The sequence below is a fragment of the Silurus meridionalis genome, chromosome 8 (assembly GCF_014805685.1).
Source record: "Silurus meridionalis isolate SWU-2019-XX chromosome 8, ASM1480568v1, whole genome shotgun sequence".
Classification (NCBI taxonomy): domain Eukaryota; kingdom Metazoa; phylum Chordata; class Actinopteri; order Siluriformes; family Siluridae; genus Silurus; species Silurus meridionalis.
The window spans coordinates 147,501-167,500 of record NC_060891.1 but is presented as its reverse complement, the minus strand read 5'-3'; the positions used below and the strand labels follow the sequence as shown (position 1 = coordinate 167,500).

At 46.4% G+C, this 20,000-nt stretch overlaps 4 protein-coding genes across 5 annotated transcripts in view; 2 read left to right on the top strand and 2 right to left on the bottom strand.

Annotated features, from left to right (window-relative positions):
- The window catches only part of ttc7b (tetratricopeptide repeat domain 7B), a 13,919-nt gene extending 12,430 nt beyond the window's left edge, over positions 1 to 1,489 (bottom strand). Inside the window, exons 1-3 of the mRNA XM_046855012.1 lie at positions 1,354 to 1,489; positions 858 to 1,012; positions 38 to 206 (exon numbers count right to left, since the gene is read on the bottom strand). Of these exons, the coding sequence (XP_046710968.1) occupies positions 38 to 206; positions 858 to 1,012; positions 1,354 to 1,474 (445 nt within the window). The 5' untranslated portion in view covers positions 1,475 to 1,489. The remainder of the gene's footprint in view (positions 1 to 37; positions 207 to 857; positions 1,013 to 1,353) is intronic.
- An 88-nt stretch (positions 1,490 to 1,577) lies between these two features.
- mrpl57 (mitochondrial ribosomal protein L57) lies at positions 1,578 to 2,635 on the top strand. 2 transcript variants are annotated; one of them, XM_046855018.1, is made up of 2 exons: positions 1,578 to 1,710; positions 2,268 to 2,635. In XM_046855018.1, the coding sequence occupies exon 2, from the start codon at positions 2,269 to 2,271 to the stop codon at positions 2,575 to 2,577; it is 309 nt and encodes a 102-aa protein (XP_046710974.1). In that variant the 5' UTR covers positions 1,578 to 1,710; position 2,268; the 3' UTR covers positions 2,578 to 2,635. The 2 variants fall into 2 exon arrangements, with proteins under 2 accessions (XP_046710974.1, XP_046710975.1); XM_046855019.1 differs by lacking the exon at positions 1,578 to 1,710 and adding an exon at positions 1,996 to 2,018.
- A 551-nt stretch (positions 2,636 to 3,186) lies between these two features.
- On the top strand, positions 3,187 to 12,821 carry fam149b1 (family with sequence similarity 149 member B1). Its single transcript, XM_046855733.1, has 16 exons — positions 3,187 to 3,664; positions 4,613 to 4,723; positions 5,073 to 5,190; positions 5,347 to 5,477; positions 7,231 to 7,331; positions 7,487 to 7,634; positions 7,846 to 8,015; positions 8,330 to 8,517; positions 9,520 to 9,582; positions 10,475 to 10,593; positions 10,679 to 10,864; positions 11,131 to 11,254; positions 11,361 to 11,453; positions 11,653 to 11,734; positions 11,883 to 12,020; positions 12,220 to 12,821. Exons 1-16 carry the CDS (start codon positions 3,618 to 3,620, stop codon positions 12,294 to 12,296), a joined length of 1,896 nt encoding a protein of 631 aa, XP_046711689.1. The 5' UTR covers positions 3,187 to 3,617; the 3' UTR covers positions 12,297 to 12,821.
- A 636-nt stretch (positions 12,822 to 13,457) lies between these two features.
- ndnfl (neuron-derived neurotrophic factor, like) overlaps positions 13,458 to 20,000 on the bottom strand; it is a 10,023-nt gene continuing 3,480 nt past the window's right edge. Inside the window, 4 exon segments of the mRNA XM_046855013.1 lie at positions 13,458 to 14,593; positions 14,595 to 15,603; positions 16,752 to 16,876; positions 18,170 to 18,346. Coding sequence (XP_046710969.1) covers positions 13,795 to 14,593; positions 14,595 to 15,603; positions 16,752 to 16,876; positions 18,170 to 18,324 — 2,088 coding nt within the window. The 5' untranslated portion in view covers positions 18,325 to 18,346 and the 3' untranslated portion in view covers positions 13,458 to 13,794.

Here is a 20,000-nt window from a genome sequence, read left to right as displayed (position 1 = left end):
TGTGTGTGTGTATGTGTGTGTGTGTTCGCACACTCACCCTTGGTGGCGTAGGCTTCAGCAATCATGGCCAGGCGGTAGATTGGTGCGCTGCTCAGCTGCATATCATCCAGATTCACTTGGTTGAAGTTTGTTAGTGCCTCAGTGTAGTTCCCTTCCACATAACACAGTTTTCCCATCAGCGCACTGGCCTCCTGCTGCAGCTCCGGCTGTGTCCCAAATCACACAATACACATCCCTATTATACACACTCAACTGCACACTTCTGCTGCCACCATGAACAACCGAATCACAGGGTATGTCCCAAATCACACAACATACATCTTCTCTTTTCGGCTTCTCCCGTTAGGGTGCTCCACAGCGGATCATCTGTCTCCATACCCCCTGTCCTCTACATCTGCCTCTTTCACACCAACTACCTGCATGTCTTCCCTCACCACATCCATAAACCTCCTCCTTGGTCTTCCTCTTTTCCTCCTTCCTGGTGTCTCCATCCTCAGCATTCTCCTACTGATATACCCCATGTCCCTCCTCCATCTCAATCTCACCTCCCTCACCTTGTCTCCAAAACGTCCTACATGCGCTGTCCCTCTAATAAACTCATTTCTAATCCTGTCCATCGTCGTCACTCCCAACAAACATCTCAACATCTTCAGCTCTGCTACCTCCAGCTCCACCTCCTGTCTTTTACTCAATGCCACTGTCTCTAAACCATACATCATCTCAGGTCTCACCACAGTCCTATAAACTTTCCCTTTCACTCTCACAGATACTCTTCTATCACAAATCACTCCTGCTATCACTCTTCTTCACCCACTTCTCTAGTGTGATGTGTGTAGTGAGGATGGTTTGACACTCACCCGGAGGTTTCCTCGCTGTAGGGCGTTAGTGAGGTGTGAGCGAGCCTCAATCAGTGGAGGGTGAGATGTTCGGGGGCTGCAGTTCTGCTTCAATGGGTTCTCCTTCAGGAACAGCTGCAGCTTCATCTCACCTAATAACAGCTCACCTACATCATCTATATATACACACACACACACACACACACACACACACACACACACACCAACCAGATGAGCTGTAAGAACCAGGTACAAGACCACCAGAAGTACATGGTGGTTACCACAACATGACGTCATGAACCCGGAAGTGCTGCGATCTCTCCAGCTGTGTTTGTGTGTGTGTGTGTGTGTGTGTGTGTGTGTGTAAGAATCTGATCCGATGTCAGACTGATCCTGAGCTCAGGATTAAAGACACGTGTAGTCTGATTTGTCACATCATATACACACACAGAGACTTTTCCCCCTTTAGAAACACTCGAGACATTAGCCCACCATGCTAACATGCTAAATCACCTACCGGTCTGAATGAGTTTAGCGGAAAGCTGGCGCACGAGCTCAGGGATTTTATCCCACTGTCCCTCAGAGCGACATCTTTCTATTTCTGTCTCTATCCGGGAGCCGGATTTTCGGGCCGTCATGCTGCTGATCCTGATCCTGTACTGATCCTGAGTCTCGGAGCCGCACTGAGCTGGAACTGCACTTCTCCTCCACACCGCCAGTGGCGCTCACGAGCCGCACGGACTCCCGGGTAAGGCGCGGTGCATTATGGGACTCTGCGCTGGAATCATGGAGGCTGTGAATGTGTGTTAGCTGAAGCGCTGAAGGAGAAAAATCAACACAATATCCACAATACTGCAGAATTTTTATATTAAAGGTGTGTAACATTTTAATTACATAGTATGTCCTGTTTATCTGCGACCCGGAATTACACTCCTGTGCGTGTGTGTGTGTGTGTTAATGAAGGTGACCCAGGCTACAGCTTTCATTTATATACATTTTAATACACACACACACACACACACACACACACACACACACACACACACACATACACACAAACACAAACACAGAGTAGTGACAGGGGGATAAAACTTCCTGCTTTCTAGAAAACTGTCCTCTTTTCTCATCTACTGATCTACAGGCTTCTGTCATTGTGTGTGTGTTTGGATTCTGCTACATTCTGTAAGTAAAAAAAAAAAAAAAAAAACCCAGTTTATATTTATTTGTGTTATTCTGGCCCTGAAATGCCCCACCCCGCCTCTCTGAAGCCCCACCCCTGCCTCTCTGAAGCCCCACCCCGCCTCTGAAGCCCCACCCCGCCTCTCTGAAGCCCCACCTCTTTTCCCCGGTCTGGTTCCTGGTTCTGCTCGTGGTTCAGGATGGGTTCTGTTAGGAGCACATGTTCTCACTCAGCTCCTTGTGTGTGTTCAGGATGTTCCTGACCCAGGCTCTGCTGCGGAAGGGGATTCCGGGCCGGCAGTGGATCGGGAAATGGCGCCGGCCACGGCCCGTCAGCTGGCAGATGAAGAGGAACACGGTGGAGCGTCTGGAGCGCGAGGCTGAGAACGAGTACTGGCTGAGCCGACCATACATGAGTGTGGAGCAGGAGAGAGGCCACGCCCACGCCCGCCGCAGGCAAATCTGGGAAAACATCTGCCACGCCCGCCAGGGCACGTTCTGCCAACACAAGTCCATAACGGACCACTTACAGCACCTCAACATCACCCGCACCTGGAACTGACACACACACACACACACACACACACACTTTTTCCTAATAAAGTATTGTTTCACTGTAAGCTGTGTGTTTCTTTTAAATTCATCTTCTGCTGAGTGTGTTCACTTGTGAGTGAATTGAAATGGTTCACAGGTTCAGTGGTGTGTAAGAGGCAGGTGTGCTTGTGCATCCTGGGTATCTATCAAAAGTGCTCCAGAGAAGGACCAGTGGTGAACCGGCGACAGGGTCGTGGCGGACGAGGCTTATTGATGCACTTGAGGAGTAAAGGCTGGTCCATGTGGTCCGATCCAACAGACGAGATCCTGTAGCTCAAACTGCTGCAGAAGTTCAGGCTGTTAATGATCGATGAGTCACGACTGTTTTGAACACAGTATTAAGCAGGTGCTCATGATGTTCTACCTGATCAGTGTTTATTCTTTTATATTCAGAGTTCCTTTAATGGAACTGTTCTCGGATTTCACTGCGACTTGTGTTCTGTATAGAAAGATGTTACATCCTCACGCTGCCTTTCCGCGCCTGCTCACTAGGGGGCAGTAATCAAGTGCGCGCGAACCACCCCCCTACACACGTTCTTCTCTCAGACGCACGCGCGCGCGAGGTGATTTGCATGTCCCAGGATGCACTTTACCGGAAGTTGTCTGTCTCCATGACAGTGTTGATGTGAAGCTGACAGAACGAATGTTATGTAAACGCAGTTAGCGTTAGGGTTCCGGTTCTACACACACACACACACACACTCACACACACACTCACACACTCTCACACACTCTCACAGCACCGCGACAGTCTGATTTCTCACCGCGGAAATGGAGCAGTGTTAGCAGGGTGATTATCTGAGCGGCCATCTGTCAGGCCGGGACAGGGGGACAGGGGGACAGAGCGCTGCTGAATTGCTCTGATTATCGGAGTATCGCGGTACCGCTGTTCATGATTCAGTTGTCAGGGATGTGAAGCTGTGAGGATGCAGGAGCGGCGGCCGGAGGAGGACCAGCGGCCCCGGGGACAGAACACACAAACACCGGCACAAACAGCAGGACAGGAGGATGATCTCCAGATACAACCGCAGAGCCGTAAAACACAACCTGCACAGGTGTGTGTGTGTGTGTGTGTGTGTGTGTGTGTGTGTGTGTGTGTTAATATCATCCCTAACATCTCAGTGTGTGTGTGTGTGTGTGTGTGTGTGTGTGTGTGTGTGTGTGTTAATATCATCCCTAACATCTCAGTGTGTGTGTTAATATCATCCCTAACATCTCAGTGTGTGTGTGTTAATATCATTCCTAACATCTCACTGTGTGTGTGTGTGTGTGTGTGTGTGTGTATGTGTGTGTGTTAATATCATCCCTAACATCTCACTGTGTGTGTGTGTGTGTGTGTGTGTGTGTGTGTGTGTTAATATCATCCTAACATCTCACTGTGTGTGTGTGTGTGTTTGTGTGTGTGTGTGTTAATATCATCCCTAACATCTCAGTGTGTGTGTGTGTGTGTGTTAATATCATCCCTAACATCTCAGTGTGTGTGTGTGTGTGTGTTAATATCATCCCTAACATCTCAGTGTGTGTGTGTTATCATCCCTAACATCTCACTGTGTGTGTGTGTGTGTGTGTGTGTGTGTGTGTGTGTGTATGTGTGTGTGTTAATATCATCCCTAACATCTCACTGTGTGTGTGTGTGTGTGTGTGTGTGTGTGTGTATGTGTGTATGTGTGTGTTAATATCATCCCTAACATCTCACTGTGTGTGTGTGTGTGTGTGTGTGTGTGTGTGTGTGTTAATATCATCCCTAACATCTCAGTGTGTGTGTGTTAATATCATCCCTAACATCTCACTGTGTGTGTGTGTGTGTGTGTGTGTGTGTGTGTGTGTGTGTGTGTAATATCATCCTAACATCTCACTGTGTGTGTGTGTGTGTGTGTGTGTGTGTGTGTGTGTGTGTGTGTTAATATCATTCCTAACATCTATCCATCTATCCATCTATCTATCTATCTATCTACTCACTCTGAGTGTGTGTGTGTGTGTGTGTGTGTGTGTGTGTGGTTTAGTTGTGGGGTTTCATACACTGCTCTTGATCAACACCCCCCACCTGAAGATGCAGAGACGGAGTGTGTGCCCCAGTCAGGGGCAGTACAGCAAACTGCATCCACCTGTAACAGGTAAACAAACAAACACACACACACACACACACACACACACACACACACACACAGTCATCTCACTCACCCGTCTCTGAGCGTGCAGGTCCTGAGTGTGGTATGAGCTCGGGTCATGGCGATGTTTTTTATTCTACTGGCTAATTAATTTAGAGAAATTACACATAATATTTCTCTCTCTTTTTCTCTCTCTCTCGCTCCCCCTTCTCTCCCCTTCTCTCCCCTTCTCTCTCTCTCCCCTTCTCTCTCTCTCTCTCTCTCTCTCTCTCTCTCTCTCTCTCTCTCGCTCTCTTCCCCCCCTTCCCTCTTTCTCGCTCTCTCTCTCTCATTATCCTCATTCTGTCTCTGTGAGGTTGGTGTGTCCATCAGTGGTTGCCGTGGAGACGAGCAGGGTTTGGTCTGGGATTGACAGTTACGCAGACACAGGAGTGAGCACTGAACGCAGCTCTGTCTTCTCCTGGGCTTATGATGTGAGACACACACACACACACACACACACACAATATATATTTATATATAGATGGATGAACAGAAGCATTGCTGATGATAAGGTACTTGATTATGTTTTGTGTGTGTGTGTGTGTGTGTGTGTGTGTGTGTGTGTGTGTGTGTGTGTGTGTGTGTAGGAGTTTGATAAAGCAGCGTCTCGTCAGGTCCAGCTGCTCTTTGAGGAGATTAATGAGGAGCTGTATGAGGGAAGAGGAGGAGTGCAGCAGGATGAGTGTAAACTGTGGACATCTCGATTCCCTCATCTACGGTACACACACATCTCTATACACACTTCTTCTTCTCCTTCTTCTTCTTCTTCTTTCGGCTGCTCCCATTAGGGGTCTTCACAGCGGATCATCCCTCTCCACACCCCCCTGTCCTCTACATCTGCCTCTTTCACACCAACTACCTGCATGTCTTTACCACATCCATAAACCTCCTCTTTGGTCTTCCTCTTTTCCTCCTTCCTGGTGGCTCCATCCTCCTTGTACTCCCGCCTACTTTTCTCATCACTCTGTCGATCCCAATTCTGTTTCTCCAACCTCTTTCTCCTTCTGCTCTCCTGCACTTCCTCATTCCACCACCACGTCTCTTTGTCTTCCTTTCTATTTCCAGATGTTACACCAAGAACCTTTCTATCTGTCTCCTCATCACTCCTGCAGTAGTTCCCCAATCATCCAGCACCTCTTCACCACCACCGAGCTCCTGTCTGACCTCTTCCTGAACCTCACACAACAGTCTTCCTCCTTCAGTTTCCACCATCTCATTCTTCTTTCAGTCCTCACTCTCCTCCTCTTCTTCTTCACCTCCAAAACCATCCTACAGACCACCATCCGATGCTGTCTAGCTACACTGTCCCCGCCAACACCTTACAGTCTCCAATCTCCTTCAGGTTGCATCTCCTACATAGAACATAATCCACCTGTGTGCACCTTCCTCCACTTTTATACGTCACCCTATGATCCTCCTTCTTCTTAAAATACGTGTTCACCACTGCCATTTCCATCCTTTTAGCAAAATTTACCACCATCTGCCCTTCCACATTCCTCTCCTTAACACCATACCTACCATCACCTCCTCATCACCTCTGTTCCTTCACCTACATGTCCATTAAATCTGCACCAATCACCAATCTTTCATTCCTACACCATCTACCACTTCATCTAACTCACTCCAGAATCTTTCCTTCTTCTCCATCTCACAACACACTTGTGGAGCAGAAGCACTAATGACATTTATCATCATCCCTTCAACTTCCAGCTTCACGATCATCACGCTATCAGAAACTCTCTTCACCTCCACTACACTCTTACTGTACTCTTCCTTCAGAATCCCCCCTACACCATTTCTCTTTCCATCCACACCATGATAGAACAGTTTAAACACCTCCAATGTTCCTGCTCTTACTCCCTTTCCACTTGGTCTCCTGAACACACAACATCTCTACCTTTCTCCTCTCCATCATATCAGCTATCTCTCTTAGCTGATTTAAAGTACCAACCCGAACTTCCACTTCTCCTCCACTTCTCCTTTCCCTGCTGTCTCTGTAGACATCTTCCTCCTCTCCTTCTCCTCCTTCAGCCAACAGTAGCCCAATTTACACCAGTACCCTGTTGGTTAATGATACCTGTGGTGCTCGTGGGTAACTCGGGCCTCGACTGATCCGGTATGAAATTCTTATTTGTGATCCGTGTGATTTGATTTGATTTGGCACATGTTTTACACTGGATGCCCTTCATAACTCAAACCTCCACATTTATCTTGGCCTGAGAAAAGTGCACTGATTACTGGAATCTCTATACACATACATCTATACATCCTTATTCATACACACACACACACACACACACACACACACACACACACACACACTGTGTTCTCATGACTGTGTGGTGTTTATTGCAGGTGTTTTGTACTGTGCAGGTTTACAGTCTGTGTAAGGAACAACCACAAACTGTGTGTGTGTGTGTGTGTGTGTGTGTGTGTGTGTGTGTGTGTGTGTGTGTGTGTGTGTGTGTTAGGATCCTTGGAAAGCAGGTGGTGTGTCCCACAGACCAAGGGTTCCAGTGGTTCTCTGCCTCTTCTCACAACAGCAGCTCTGGGACTCACATACAGAGCACAGGCAATGAGTATGTAAATACGTGTGTGTGTGTGTGTGTGTGTGTGTGTGTGTGTGTGTGTGTGTGTGTACACTACTGCATTTACTGTAGCTGTAAATGGTGTAGCTCTCTCTGAGCTGTGTATATGTGTGTGTGTGTGTGTGTGTGTGTGTGACAGGTTGTGTGCAGGGACACAGGGCTGCTCTGTGTAGGGAGGTCACACACATGCCTGACTCCTGTGGGTCTCATGAAGATGAGTTGCATCAAGTAATAGAAGAAGAAGAAGGAATGATGGAGGAATACCTGGCCTTTGACTGGAGAGATATGTGAGTGTGTGTGTGTGTGTGTGTGTGTGTGTGTGTGTGTGTGTGTGTGTGTGCGTGTGTGTGTGCGTGTGTGTGCGTGTGTGTGTGTGTGTGTGCGTGTGTGTGTGTGCGTGTGTGCGTGTGCGTGTGTGTGTGTGTGTGCAGTGATGAGGAATGTGTGTGTGAGCAGGAGGACACATTGAGTAACGTGTGTGTGTGTGTGTGTGTGCAGTGATGAGGAATGTGTGTGTGTGAGCAGGAGGACACACACTTTGCCCCCCGTGTCTCCGTATCGCTGCAGGAGGGAGGCGGTGCTTGACATCCTGTTTGATGACGTGTGGCAGGAGCTGATTGGTTGCATGGAGGAACTTCTGATGAGACTGTGGGAGGGCTGTAGCTCTGGTAGATCACACTGACACACACACCATCACACCATCACACTGACACATACATACACACCCCATCACACGGACACACACACACCATCACAGTGACACACACACACACACACACACACATACGAGAGCATTTGGGTCTCTGAGCAGGGACACAGAGGTGCTGGGGTGGGTTTAAAAATCATGGACATTGAGATGTTCGTCTGATTGTACACTCTGTCTGTCCATGAAGACGCTCGCCGTCATTTTTACCCCGTTTTATTTATCCAGGAAGTAAAAGCTCTAATAATAATCACTCCTCTTTTTCTGTGTCTTCTCCAGATGATGAAAAGAGTTCAGCATCTCTCAGTCCGCCACCACCCCCACCACCACATCATCATCATCATCATCATCATCATCAGCAGCATCATCCATCCGTCAATCCCTCAGGCCTGAAGTCCAGCATGTCCAGCACTCTGCCACGCCTCGGCCCTCAGACACAATACACTCCACACTCCTCACACACTCTGGTAGGTGTACTACACTCACTCCTCATTAACTCCTCACACACTCCTCACTCACTCCTCATTACCTCCTCACACACTACTCACTTACTCCTCACACCTCCTCACTTACTCCTCACACATGCCTCACATGCCTCACACACTCACTCCTCAATCACTACACACTTACTCCTCACTTACTCCTCACACACTTCTCACTTACTCCTCACTTACTCCTCACACACTCACCTCACACACTCCACACATACTTCTTACACACTTCTTACACACTCACTCCTCACACACACCTCACACACACAATCCTCACACACTCCTCACACACTCCACACACACTGACTCCTCACTCACTCTTCACTCCTCCTCACACACACAGTATTAATCCTTTTCTTTCTTTCTTTCCACTTGTTTTCACTATCTCTCCCTCAATCCCTCTATTTCTGCCTACTTCCTCTGTCTCTTCCTCAATAACTCTCTTCCTCCCTCCCTCCTTCTATGTCTCTCCATCCCTTGCTTTCTCTGTCTCTGCCTCCTTCCAACTCTCCCTCCTCTACCCCTTCCCCTCCCTCCTCCCTCCCTCCCTCCCTCTGTCTGTCCCTTTATACTCCCTCTGTCTATCTCTCCTTCCTCCCTTCCTCCCTCCTTTCTCCCCTCTTCCTCTATCACTTCCTCTTTTCCTTCCTCCCTTTGTCTCTCTTTCCTTCCTCTTTGTCTCTCCTCCTCCCTCCCTCCCTCTTTGTCTTCTTCCTCTCTCTCCCTTCTTCTTTCTGTCTCTCCTCTCTTCCTCCCTCCCTCCCTCCCTTTCTCTTTCTCTCTCTCTACACTCCCTCTGTCTATCTGTCTCTCCTCCTCCCTCCATCTGTCTGTCTGACCCCCAATACTCCTTCTGTCTGTCTCTTCCTCTTCCCCTCATTCCATCCCTCCCTATCTCCCTCTGTCTGCCTCTCCTTCCCTCACGTCCTCTCAATTTCTCTCTATCTTTCCAACATCTTCCTATATTTCCTCCTGAAGAGCACAAAGTCGAGGAGCTCAAAGTTGAGATGGAAATCCAAAAAGCAGAGAAAGCCACCTACTGTATGTAAACTGCACTGAAAGAAAGACTGCTTTACCCCCACACACACACACACACACACACACACAAAGATATGGTTCATGTTTGTCTGCCACACAGGTTGTGTGTTCTTTGTTGTGTGAATTAGTATTTGAGAGTAGGTGTGTTTCAGTGTGTTCAATCTCATTTAAATTGGACAAATAATTGTATTAGACGTCTTTGAAATTTTCCCTTTACTTGAACTTGGAGATCCAAACCTGTTCCAGCATGACACCACCCTTGTGCACAAAGCCAGCTCCATGAAGATCTGCTTTTCATGGGTTGGAGTGGAAGATCTCCTGCTATAAAGCTCCAATTCCATTAAACACCTTTGAACTCGGAAAAGAAATCTATAAACTGCTAGAATGCAAATCCTAGCTGACTGGTAGAACATTTTCTGTCTATTAACAACTGGTTAAGATACTTTGTATAAATATACACTGTAGGGCCAACAATGAATGGACACAAGCATATGATGCTTATTACTATTATAATAAGCTCCACTCTTCTGGGAGAGATGTTCTGGAAAATCATTTAGCTACAAGGGTGTTAGTGAAGGCAGGTGTAGGTGAGGTGAGGAGGCCTGGGGTGCCTGGAGTCAGTGTTCACATTCACCCCAAAGGTGTTCAGACGTTTGTAAATAAAATATTTACAAAATAAACATTTGTTCTCCATATAATGGATCTTCTGACATCATTATTATAAACATAATGAATTATATCACACAGCAAACATTGTGTGTGTGTGTGTGCGCATGTGTACTGAGTTTAAACTTGCTGCTTCCTTATTTATGTACAATGTCTCTTTTTGTGTCTCTGTGTCTTTTTGTCTGTCTGTGTCTCTGTATCTGTATCTGTCTGTGTCTGTGTCCTGCAGCCCAGTCGGGTGTGTTCAGGATCAGCAGCAGTGCAGCATCACACTCTGAATGAGCTGATTGTGGTTCACGGTCTTCCTCTGCGGCAGCGCTACACAACTGCACCGGAGCACACTGCACAGTAATACACACACACACACACACTCACACACACACACACACACACACACACACACACATTCTAAAAACTGTCTGTATGTTTGCAGTGACTCAGAGGAGAGGACGAACCTCTCTAAACCCCGTCCTCGCCGCTCCCTGGAACAAAGTCCCTCCCCTTTACCCCACCCTCCTCCTTCCTCACGGAGACGACCCCTCCCTCCTCGCACACTCGCCCCCCTGACTCAGTCCAACATAGCAGGAAACATGGAGGACATAATCAGAGGGACAAAACTGTGAGACATGTCTGCCTGTCTGTCTGTCTGTCACTTTGCCTGTCTGTCACTCTGTCTGTCTCTGTCTGTCTTCCTGTCAGCCTGCCTATCACTGTCTTTCTGTCTGCCTGTCTGCCTGCCGTCTATCTGTCACTGTAAGTCTGTCTGCAAGTCTGCATGCCTACAAAAAATTTTTTTACTACACTTTGTGTGTGTGTGTGTGTGTGTGTGTGTGTGTGTGTGTGTGTGTGTGTGTGTGTGTGTGTGTGTGTGGTTGTGTTTTTTAGAGCCCCAGCTGGTGATCGCCTCTCCTCTTCAACAATGACTCTTAGCAAGAACACACTCCTTCCCCCCATTGGCACTGCAGACAAAGAACACACACACTCTGGACATCACACACGCCTCTTTCAGGTAACACATTCAGTGTTGTTCCTGTAGGTCACTGAAAATTTTACCTGCTTAGTGTCCAAGGCTTAAGCGCGTGCGTGCGTGCGTGTGTGTGTGTGTGTGGTTTCAGAGAGCTCCCTCCAGTTATGCTCATAGTGCTGTAGCAGATGAGGCTGGCAGCCTGTTGGCCTTCTCCAGACCCAACACCACACACACCTTCAGGGTAAACACACACACCCACACACACACGCACATACGTTCCAGTTGAAGGTGTGTAAATTCAGGTTTGAGGCTAGTGTTTCATCTCTTTTTCCACTAAATTTGATGTAGATGTCTTACTTAATCAGGTCAAAGAAATGCTTGAACTGTGTGTGTGTGTGTGTGTGTGTGTGTGTGTGTGTGTGTGTGTGTGTGTGTTGCAGTCAGATACACCTCATCGCCGTTCTTTCACTGTTATGGACAGCAGTGGGCTGGTGAGACCGGGCAGAGCGTCTATCGGCACTGGTATATATGTGCACACGCACATGAACACACACACATACACAAACATAGGGCAGAATAATGTTAATAGATATAATTCTATAACTGTAACATATGTGTGTGTGTGTGTGTGTGTGTGTGTGTGTGTGTGTGTGTGTGTGTGTGTGTGTAGATTCCTTGGGTATTGGAGTAACTGGGATTAGTTTGGGTGTTAGCAGCTCCTCCTACCTGGACTCCTTTACCACTCACACCATTGACCACACCCCCAAAAAGAATGGGGAGGAGCCTGAAGGTAGAGCCCCACCCCCTGGTCAGTGACTCTCACTATCATCATTTACTCCATCAACAACCTTCATCTCTTTATTTATACTTCTCTCTCTTTCTCTCTTTCTCTATCTATCTATCTATCTATCTATCTATCTATCTATCTATCTATCTATCTATCTATCTCTGTTTTCTCTCTCTCTCTCTCTCTCTCTCTCTCTCTCTCTCTCTCTCTCTCTCTCCAGCACTGCTTGTTCCTGGATCTCTTCAGTCACATAGTAGAGGAGGCTCTATGACACACAACAACAGACCAGGACCTTAACACACACACACACACACACACACACACACACACACACACACACACACACACACACACACACACACACTGGTTTCTTAGCAGATCTTTTCTACAACCTTTATGTATTGTAATTATTGTTCTGATGATTATTATTGTAGTTGTTTGATATTTTAGAGTCCTATTTTTGTACAACTGCCAAAGACAGTAACACACACACACACACACACACACACACACACACACACACACACACATGGTGCCATGTTGTTACTGTAAACCTCTTTGGTTCCTGTGTGAAAGCAATGGGACTATGATGAACACTACAGTGGCATAAGGATTTTTTTATTCTACTTTTTTATTGATTGTTGTCAGGAAACAAACCTTTGTGATCAAAGCCTTAGTGCTGTAAGCCATAACCCCAAAACACACACACACACACACACACACACACACACACACACACACACACACACACACTCTTTAATGTTTAAATGGGGAAAATCTAATGTTACACTTGAATGATGAAATAAAGTTTTTTAAACTTCACTTTGGTTTCAGTCTTTCTACTGATACTTCATTCACCCCAGAGTGAAAACCACAAACTCCATTCTGACTTCCCACATGTCTACTTGTGTAAGTTGTAGGCTTTATCTCCTCAGGGTTTCTTCGTCTCTTTACCTGTGTTTACCTTTTAATACGTTCATTCAGTTAGTGTGTTGGGACTGTGTGTGTGTGTGTGTGTGTGTGTGTGTGTGTGTGTTCCACACTTCTGCAGACAGGGAGCAGCACTTACACACATGAACAGTTGTGTATTAGTGGGTATGAGGTGTGTGTGGGTGTGTGGTATTATGATTTAAAGAACATTGGCCAGCACTAACAACCTTCTGGGTTCCCTCTGTTGTTTTGCTGCTGTTTATGAGGCGTCATGTGACTGTAAATAAAAGGCGAATGAGACTGAAACATGTTTATTATAATAAATAAAGACACTGAGATCAGCACATTCCACCTTATTAACTATTACTACTGACTTACATCAACACATTTCACTCATTCTGATCTTCATATGGAACACCTGCTACACAAACACCAGGAACGAGTGTGTGTGTGTGTGTGTGTGTGTGTGTGTGTGTGTGTGTGGTGATTGATTCTCAGTGGTATGTAAATGAGCTGAGCCATAATTGGTTATCTTTCGACAGCTGTTTTTTTATTGGTGTGTAAAAGTGAAACACAACAAACACAAACACCATGAAGATGAATTCATGATCATGCAGGACACATCTGTCTCACTCTCTTAATGTCTCTTTGTCTCCTCCTTTATGACTTTCCCCCTCTCTCTCTCTCTCTCTCTCTCTCTCTCTCTCTCTCTGTGCTGATAGACAGGTGTGGTGTTGCAGTGTGTTTGGTGCAGTCCTGTTACAGCTCTAATAAACACTCTTTCAACAGCAACAATGGTCATGTGATCGGTGTTCAGTTTGTGTGGCTGTAGCTGTGTGTGTGTGTGTGTGTGTGTGTGTGTGTCTCAGCAATCTCTCCTGGTTCGCACCGTCTTGCTGTAGTATTTAACAGGAAGTGCCCATCGCCTCATCAGGTAAATGTCAAATATGTAGAGTGTCTCCGCCTCCAGTCCGCCCACTGTTGCCGTGGTAACTGCACGCCGTGCATCAAGCTCCTGAAAGTATTTACAGAGGACACGTTCATCAGGAGGACGGGACTCTGGTGCCAAGCAATGGTCTGTCTCACTCCTGCGTTCACGAGGTATCACTCGTTTACGACTGGTCTCAATCTTCTGATCACTACACATCACTATTTCCTGATCTGTTGCACTCCATCTTACTCTGTCTCGTCCTCTCGCACACTTGGGTCTATCCTGCATTCCTCTGTCTCCATCAGTGTCTCTTCTCTGTCCATCCTGCTTTACTCCACCGGTCTCACTTTTCAGTCTACCCCATATCACTTCGTCTGGTCCATTCTTACTCCACTTTCTACCCCGTGTCACTCCGTCTGGGCCATTCTTACCCGTCTGTCTTCCCCGTGTCACTCCATCTGGGCCATTCTTACTCGTCTGTCCTTCCCGTGTCACCCCGTGTGGTTTATTCTTTCCCGCCTGTCTACCCTGTATCTCTCTGTCTGGTCTGTTTTTACCTGTCTGTCTACCCCGTATCACTCCGTGTCCACCAGTCTCCCCCCTCTCCTCCACTCGGCGCCTGTAGAGGCAGTACAGTCCTCGTTCCTCTGTCCCCATCCATGCGAGTGTGACGGAGCTGCAGGTGCGCAGTGTGTTAAAGCTCTTGATGTGGAGTGTGTGTGGCAGTGCTGGCGCCCCGGCGGTGGAATGCAGATGATGCCTGCATTTTCATACACACAGTCTCTCTCTGTGCTGCAGGTGTGTGTCGGGCTGAGAGGCGGAGCTGGATCAGGTACGATGCGTACCCCTGCAGCCACACCTGGACCAGCTGATCTCCCACTTCCTGTGATGTCACTTCATTTCCTCTCGCTGAGACTGAAACAGAAAGTGTGTGTGAGAGCGTGTGTGTGTCGTTGCAGCTCAGCAGTGTGAGCAGGCCGTTCTTCTGCCCTCCACGGGGCCGAAAACGGAAACTCCGCCTCACACCTGCCCCAGAACTCAGTGTGACCCACTGCACCTGCCCCTCTCTGAGCGGGGTCACACCCTCAGTGTGTGGTGGTGTGTGTAGATCTGCGTGTGTGTGCGATTCTGCGTGTGTGTGTGCCACCGTTCCTGTGTATGCTGCACTGGTGCTGTTTATTTTGTCAACCACAAACACATCAAAATAATAGAGTGTGTTTGGTTGAAGCTCAGAGACGGTACACACACTTTCCACCTCTTCACACACACACACTCGCTCCCTGGAGTTGTCCAGTTTGTCCACTGCTCCTTTGTTCCACTCGTCTTTCATGCCCCCTTTCTCCTCCTGTGCAGCACACAGACTCCTGTAGTTGTGTTTGCGGTTCATGGTAACACAGTACACGTACGCCGTTGTGTGTGCGTGTGTGTGTGTGGTGAGTGATTTGATGACCGAGGGACTCGAGCTCCAGGTCAGTGTCACACTGCTCATTCCAACTCCGAGCACATGCACTCGGGGCTCAAAGGGCAACTCTGGAAACACCCCCAATGGTGTGAAGCCTTCATGGAGGTAAACCTGTGTGTGTGTGTCTTCCTGCGTTGCTGTAATGCGCAGGGTGTAGACGGAGACCGGGTGGAGTGCAGGAGCCATGTAGGTCTCCACAGCACTACCTGAGTAGGTGTACAGTGTCTTCTCACTCGCTGATTTTCTCCACCACACTTCAGGCTCGCTCTTCTTAAAGCTCCCTGAAACACACACACACACACACACACACAAGAATATTTACAGATGTGTGCATTAAATGTTATCTGCTGTGTTGTGCTTTGAACACTTTAATATGGAGCACACAGAGCAGATGATGATGATGAATTTAGAGCTTCTCATTTAATAAACTTGACTTTATCATCTATGTGGCTTAGTGATGTAGGTGAGAAGGTGAGGAGGTTCCTGGGGTGCAGTCAGTGTTCACATTCATCCAGAAGGTGTTCAATAGTTTTATAGTTTTATAGCAGGAGATCTTCCACTCCAACCCATGGAAAGCAGATCTTCATGGAGCTGGCTTTGTGCACAGGGGCATTGTCATGCTGAAACAGGTTTGGATCTCCTAGTTCAAGTGAAGAAGAAATTTAATGATTTTGCCTCCAAAGCATCTGATGGTGTGTCTCAGACTTAAACAGTTTGGGGAAGAACCACATCTGTGTGGGAAAGTCAGGTGTCCCAATACTTTTGTCCAGATCGTGTACGTCAGACGGCTGTGTGACAGCATTTTATTCGGTGTGTAAGTGAGAGTGGTTGTTACACATGTGGATGTTTGCAGCTGAAAGGAGGAGTGTATGTGGTGAGGACCAGGAACACACTTGGAAGAATTCTGCAGGTTCACACTTCCTCGTGAAGAACTGACTGATTTCCACCAGCCGTGTAAAGTCATAGAGATGTGATAATGAGCTTATTTGCTCTTTTTTTTAAACACCATGCAGTAAATTCATGAGCAGCTTTATGTTGGAAAGCCACTGCTGTCTTTTTATCTTTGCAGTCTACAGAAGTCAAATATTTCATAATCAAAGTGAATCATTTAAAGCAGCAGATGCAGAGGAAGAAGATCAAATAATTAATGCATGATTTTGGGACTTTATATCCAGCTTCTCTTTCTCACTTTCATGATTTAAATTGCTGAAGGTTTTGGGTCTCCTAGTTTCAGTGAAGGCAAAAGTTCATGCTCCTTCAATGACGTGATACAATTGTGTGTCTCCAACTTTGTGTAACAGTTTGGGAAAGAACCGCATTTGTGTGGGAAAGTCGGTGTCCCAATACTTTTGGTCGGGCTGTCTCTCTCTCTCTCTCTCTCTCTCTCTCTCTCTCTCTCTCTCTCTCTCTCTCTCTCGTACACACTTACAGTAATACTCCTTTGCTGTCTTGTCCTTCAGTGAGTGTGCAGTCAGACTCCACTCTACACTTCCTGAACAGGGAGAAACGGTGAGGGTCAGAGCAGGCGTCTTCTTCCTCAGTGTGAAATGGAGCCTGAAAATATAGAATTAATTTACACATTACGTTAACACGTGATAATCACAAATCCGTACTGTAGTTTCATGTTTTGTATAAACTGATTCTTTTTTTTTTTTTTTTGCAGTTTCCTAATCCTAATCACTGTTACTAATCCTAATCCTAATCACTGTTACTAATCCTAATCCTAATCACTGTTACTAATCCTAATCCTAATCACTGTTACTAATCCTAATCCTAATCACTGTTACTAATCCTAATCCTAATCACTGTCACTAATCCTAATCACTGTTACTAATCCTAATCCTAATCACTGTTACTAATCCTAATCCTAATCACTGTTACTAATCCTAATCACTGTCACTAATCCTAATCACTGTTACTAATCCTAATCCTAATCACTGTTTCTGTTCCTAATTCTAATCACTGTTACTAATCCTAATCCTAATCCTAATCACTGTTCCTAATTCTAATCACTGTTACTAATCCACTGTTACTAATCCTAATCCTAATCACTGTCACTAATTCTAATCCTAATCCTAACACTTTATACACAGTTTTTGTTATTTTGCAGTTTTTATGTATTATTTTAATGCATGTTTATTTGCCCTGTATAGTAACTGTATTAATGAAGATGCACTCTTATCGTGCTCATGCTCTTGATGCAGTGGAAGGAAAACACAGACACAGCCCATAAACCAACTGCTGAACCAGACATGATATGTACCAGAGAGCTCAGGAGATGTGCAGATAAACAGTGGATGCTCTTACTGACATCTCCCTGAGCAGCAGCATCATTGCATGCACCAAGGCTTCCATGATCTCTCTCATGCTGAAGATCTCCTGAAATGCTATGAGATGTTTGCAAAATAAAAACCTGCTGCCTCCCTTACAGGACCTTCTGCAGTCTGTGCACCACCACAGTCACCCCCCTTTCCACATGGCCCTCACCCTTCTGCTCAATCTGCTACTCACAGACTTCAGTTCTGATTTAACACCAGCTTTCATCACAACCAGATTTATGAGCTGGGTCTGAACACTACCCTCTGTATTTAGATCCTGGACTTCGTTCCTGAGTCGGTTCTGATCAGGAACAGCATCTCCAGAGCCATTACACTGAGCGCAACCTCACAGCATCAGGTCAGTGATGATACGAGTGTGATGGGTCTCATCAGCATGAGTGAGAAGATCAGCAAAAAGATAGGAGCTACAGTGACTACACACTGCCCCTGACTGCCATCAGAACTAAAGACTGTGTGTGTGTGTGTGTGTGTGTGAGTGTGTGTGTGTGTGTGTGTGTGTGTGTTTTACCTGTGTGTGTGTCCTTTAATCAGATGGACTTGTGTGACCTTGCCATCACTCAGCCACGTAGCCGTGTGCAGTGGAACCTCGTTTTCAGGTGAAATAGAGCAGAGGATGTGTGAGACAAGCGTGACGGCCAGATACACACTCCACAACACACTCATTATTACTACACCAACCAGGTACCTGGGGGAGGGTGGGGGGTAAGAGGAAAAGAGTAGTGTATTATTAATCAATGCATACATTTTATTATTGATTACATATAAATATATATATATATACTGTATACACGATCCATCTGTCTCTGTGTGTGTGTGTGTGTGTGTGTGTGTCTGTCTGTGTGCGTGTGTGTGTGTGTGTGTGTGTGTGTGTGTCTCTGTGTGTCTCTGTGTGTGTCTGTGTCTGTGTGTGTGTGTGTGTGTGTCTGTGTGTGTGTGTCTGTGTGTGTGTGTGTGTGTGTGTGTCTGTGTGTGTGTGTGTCTGTGTGTGTGTCTGTTTGTGTGTCTGTGTGTGTTTGTGTGTGTGTGTGTGTGTGTGTCTGTGTGTTTGTGTGTGTGTCTGTGTCTGTGTGTGTGTGTCTGTGTGTGTGTGTCTGTGTGTGTGTGTCTGTGTTTGTGTGTCTGTGTGTGTGTGTGTGTGTGTGTCTGTGTGTGTGTGTGTGTGTGTGTGTGTGTGTCTGTGTCTGTGTGTGTGTCTGTGTGTGTTTGTGTCTGTCTGTGTGTGTCTGTCTGTGTGTGTGTCTGTGTGTCTGTGTGTGTGTGTGTGTGTGTGTGTGTGTGTGTGTGTGTCTGTGTGTGTGTGTGTGTGTGTGTCTGTCTGTGTCTGTGTGTGTGTGTGTGTGTGTGTGTGTTGAACCTTTATCTGATGTTTCTCTAAATATATTTCATGTGTCTGAGTTCGTCTGTTAGAATTAATGAATTAATGAAACTCGTGTGATTTCATGGCAGATTTTTGCTCTGTATTCCTGTAAAGCTGGTTTGTGAGCCATTATTAAAAATGAGCAAATCAAACGGAACTGAAATGATGCTTGCATTAATGTCTTCAGTTTGTTTGTGTAGTGTTTTAACACGCGGCATCGTGAAACTGGATATTTTGTCGTAGCTCTGACTGATCACGTGCACTACAGCAGCGTATGATTTCTGCCCTAGAGGACTACAAAAGAACAAGATACAGCCAATGGGATTCTCCAAGTTAATCTACGCTTCACAACGATCCTGACATGGAGTAGGCATTTCCAAGAGGATATGTCGTCATAGCAACCTCCTGGAGCTTCTCATCCACTTTGTTTGTGGAACTGAAATGGACAGAAATGAGCTGGGAATAAACCTGACGTGTAAACATAGCTGATGAAATACAGTCCTGAGTTCTCATTTACACAATGTACACTGTCTGGCCAAAACTATTGGGACACCTGACTTGTCCACTCAGATGTGGTTCTTCCCCAATCTGTCTCCACAAAGCCAGCTTCATGAAGCTCTGCTTCCAATGGGTTGAAGTGAAAGATCTCCCGCTATAGAGCGTCAACACAATTAAATAGCTTTGAGATAAATGTGAATGTTGACTGCACCCCAGACCTCCTTACCTTCATCACTACCTGACTTTACTTACACCCTGGTAGCTGAATGAATCTCCACAACAGCTCCTTAAAATCCAGTGGAACAACTTCTGAGAAGAGTGGAGCTCATTAGAACAGCACATGGAACTAAATGTGCAATGAGATGTTCAGAAAGCACACATCTTATGCCTTGGTGTCCACAACATTTTGACCATGTTGTTGGTTGTGTGATAATAATGATGGTATTATTGTTTTGCTATTGAACAGTCTCATGTGCCCCCTGAA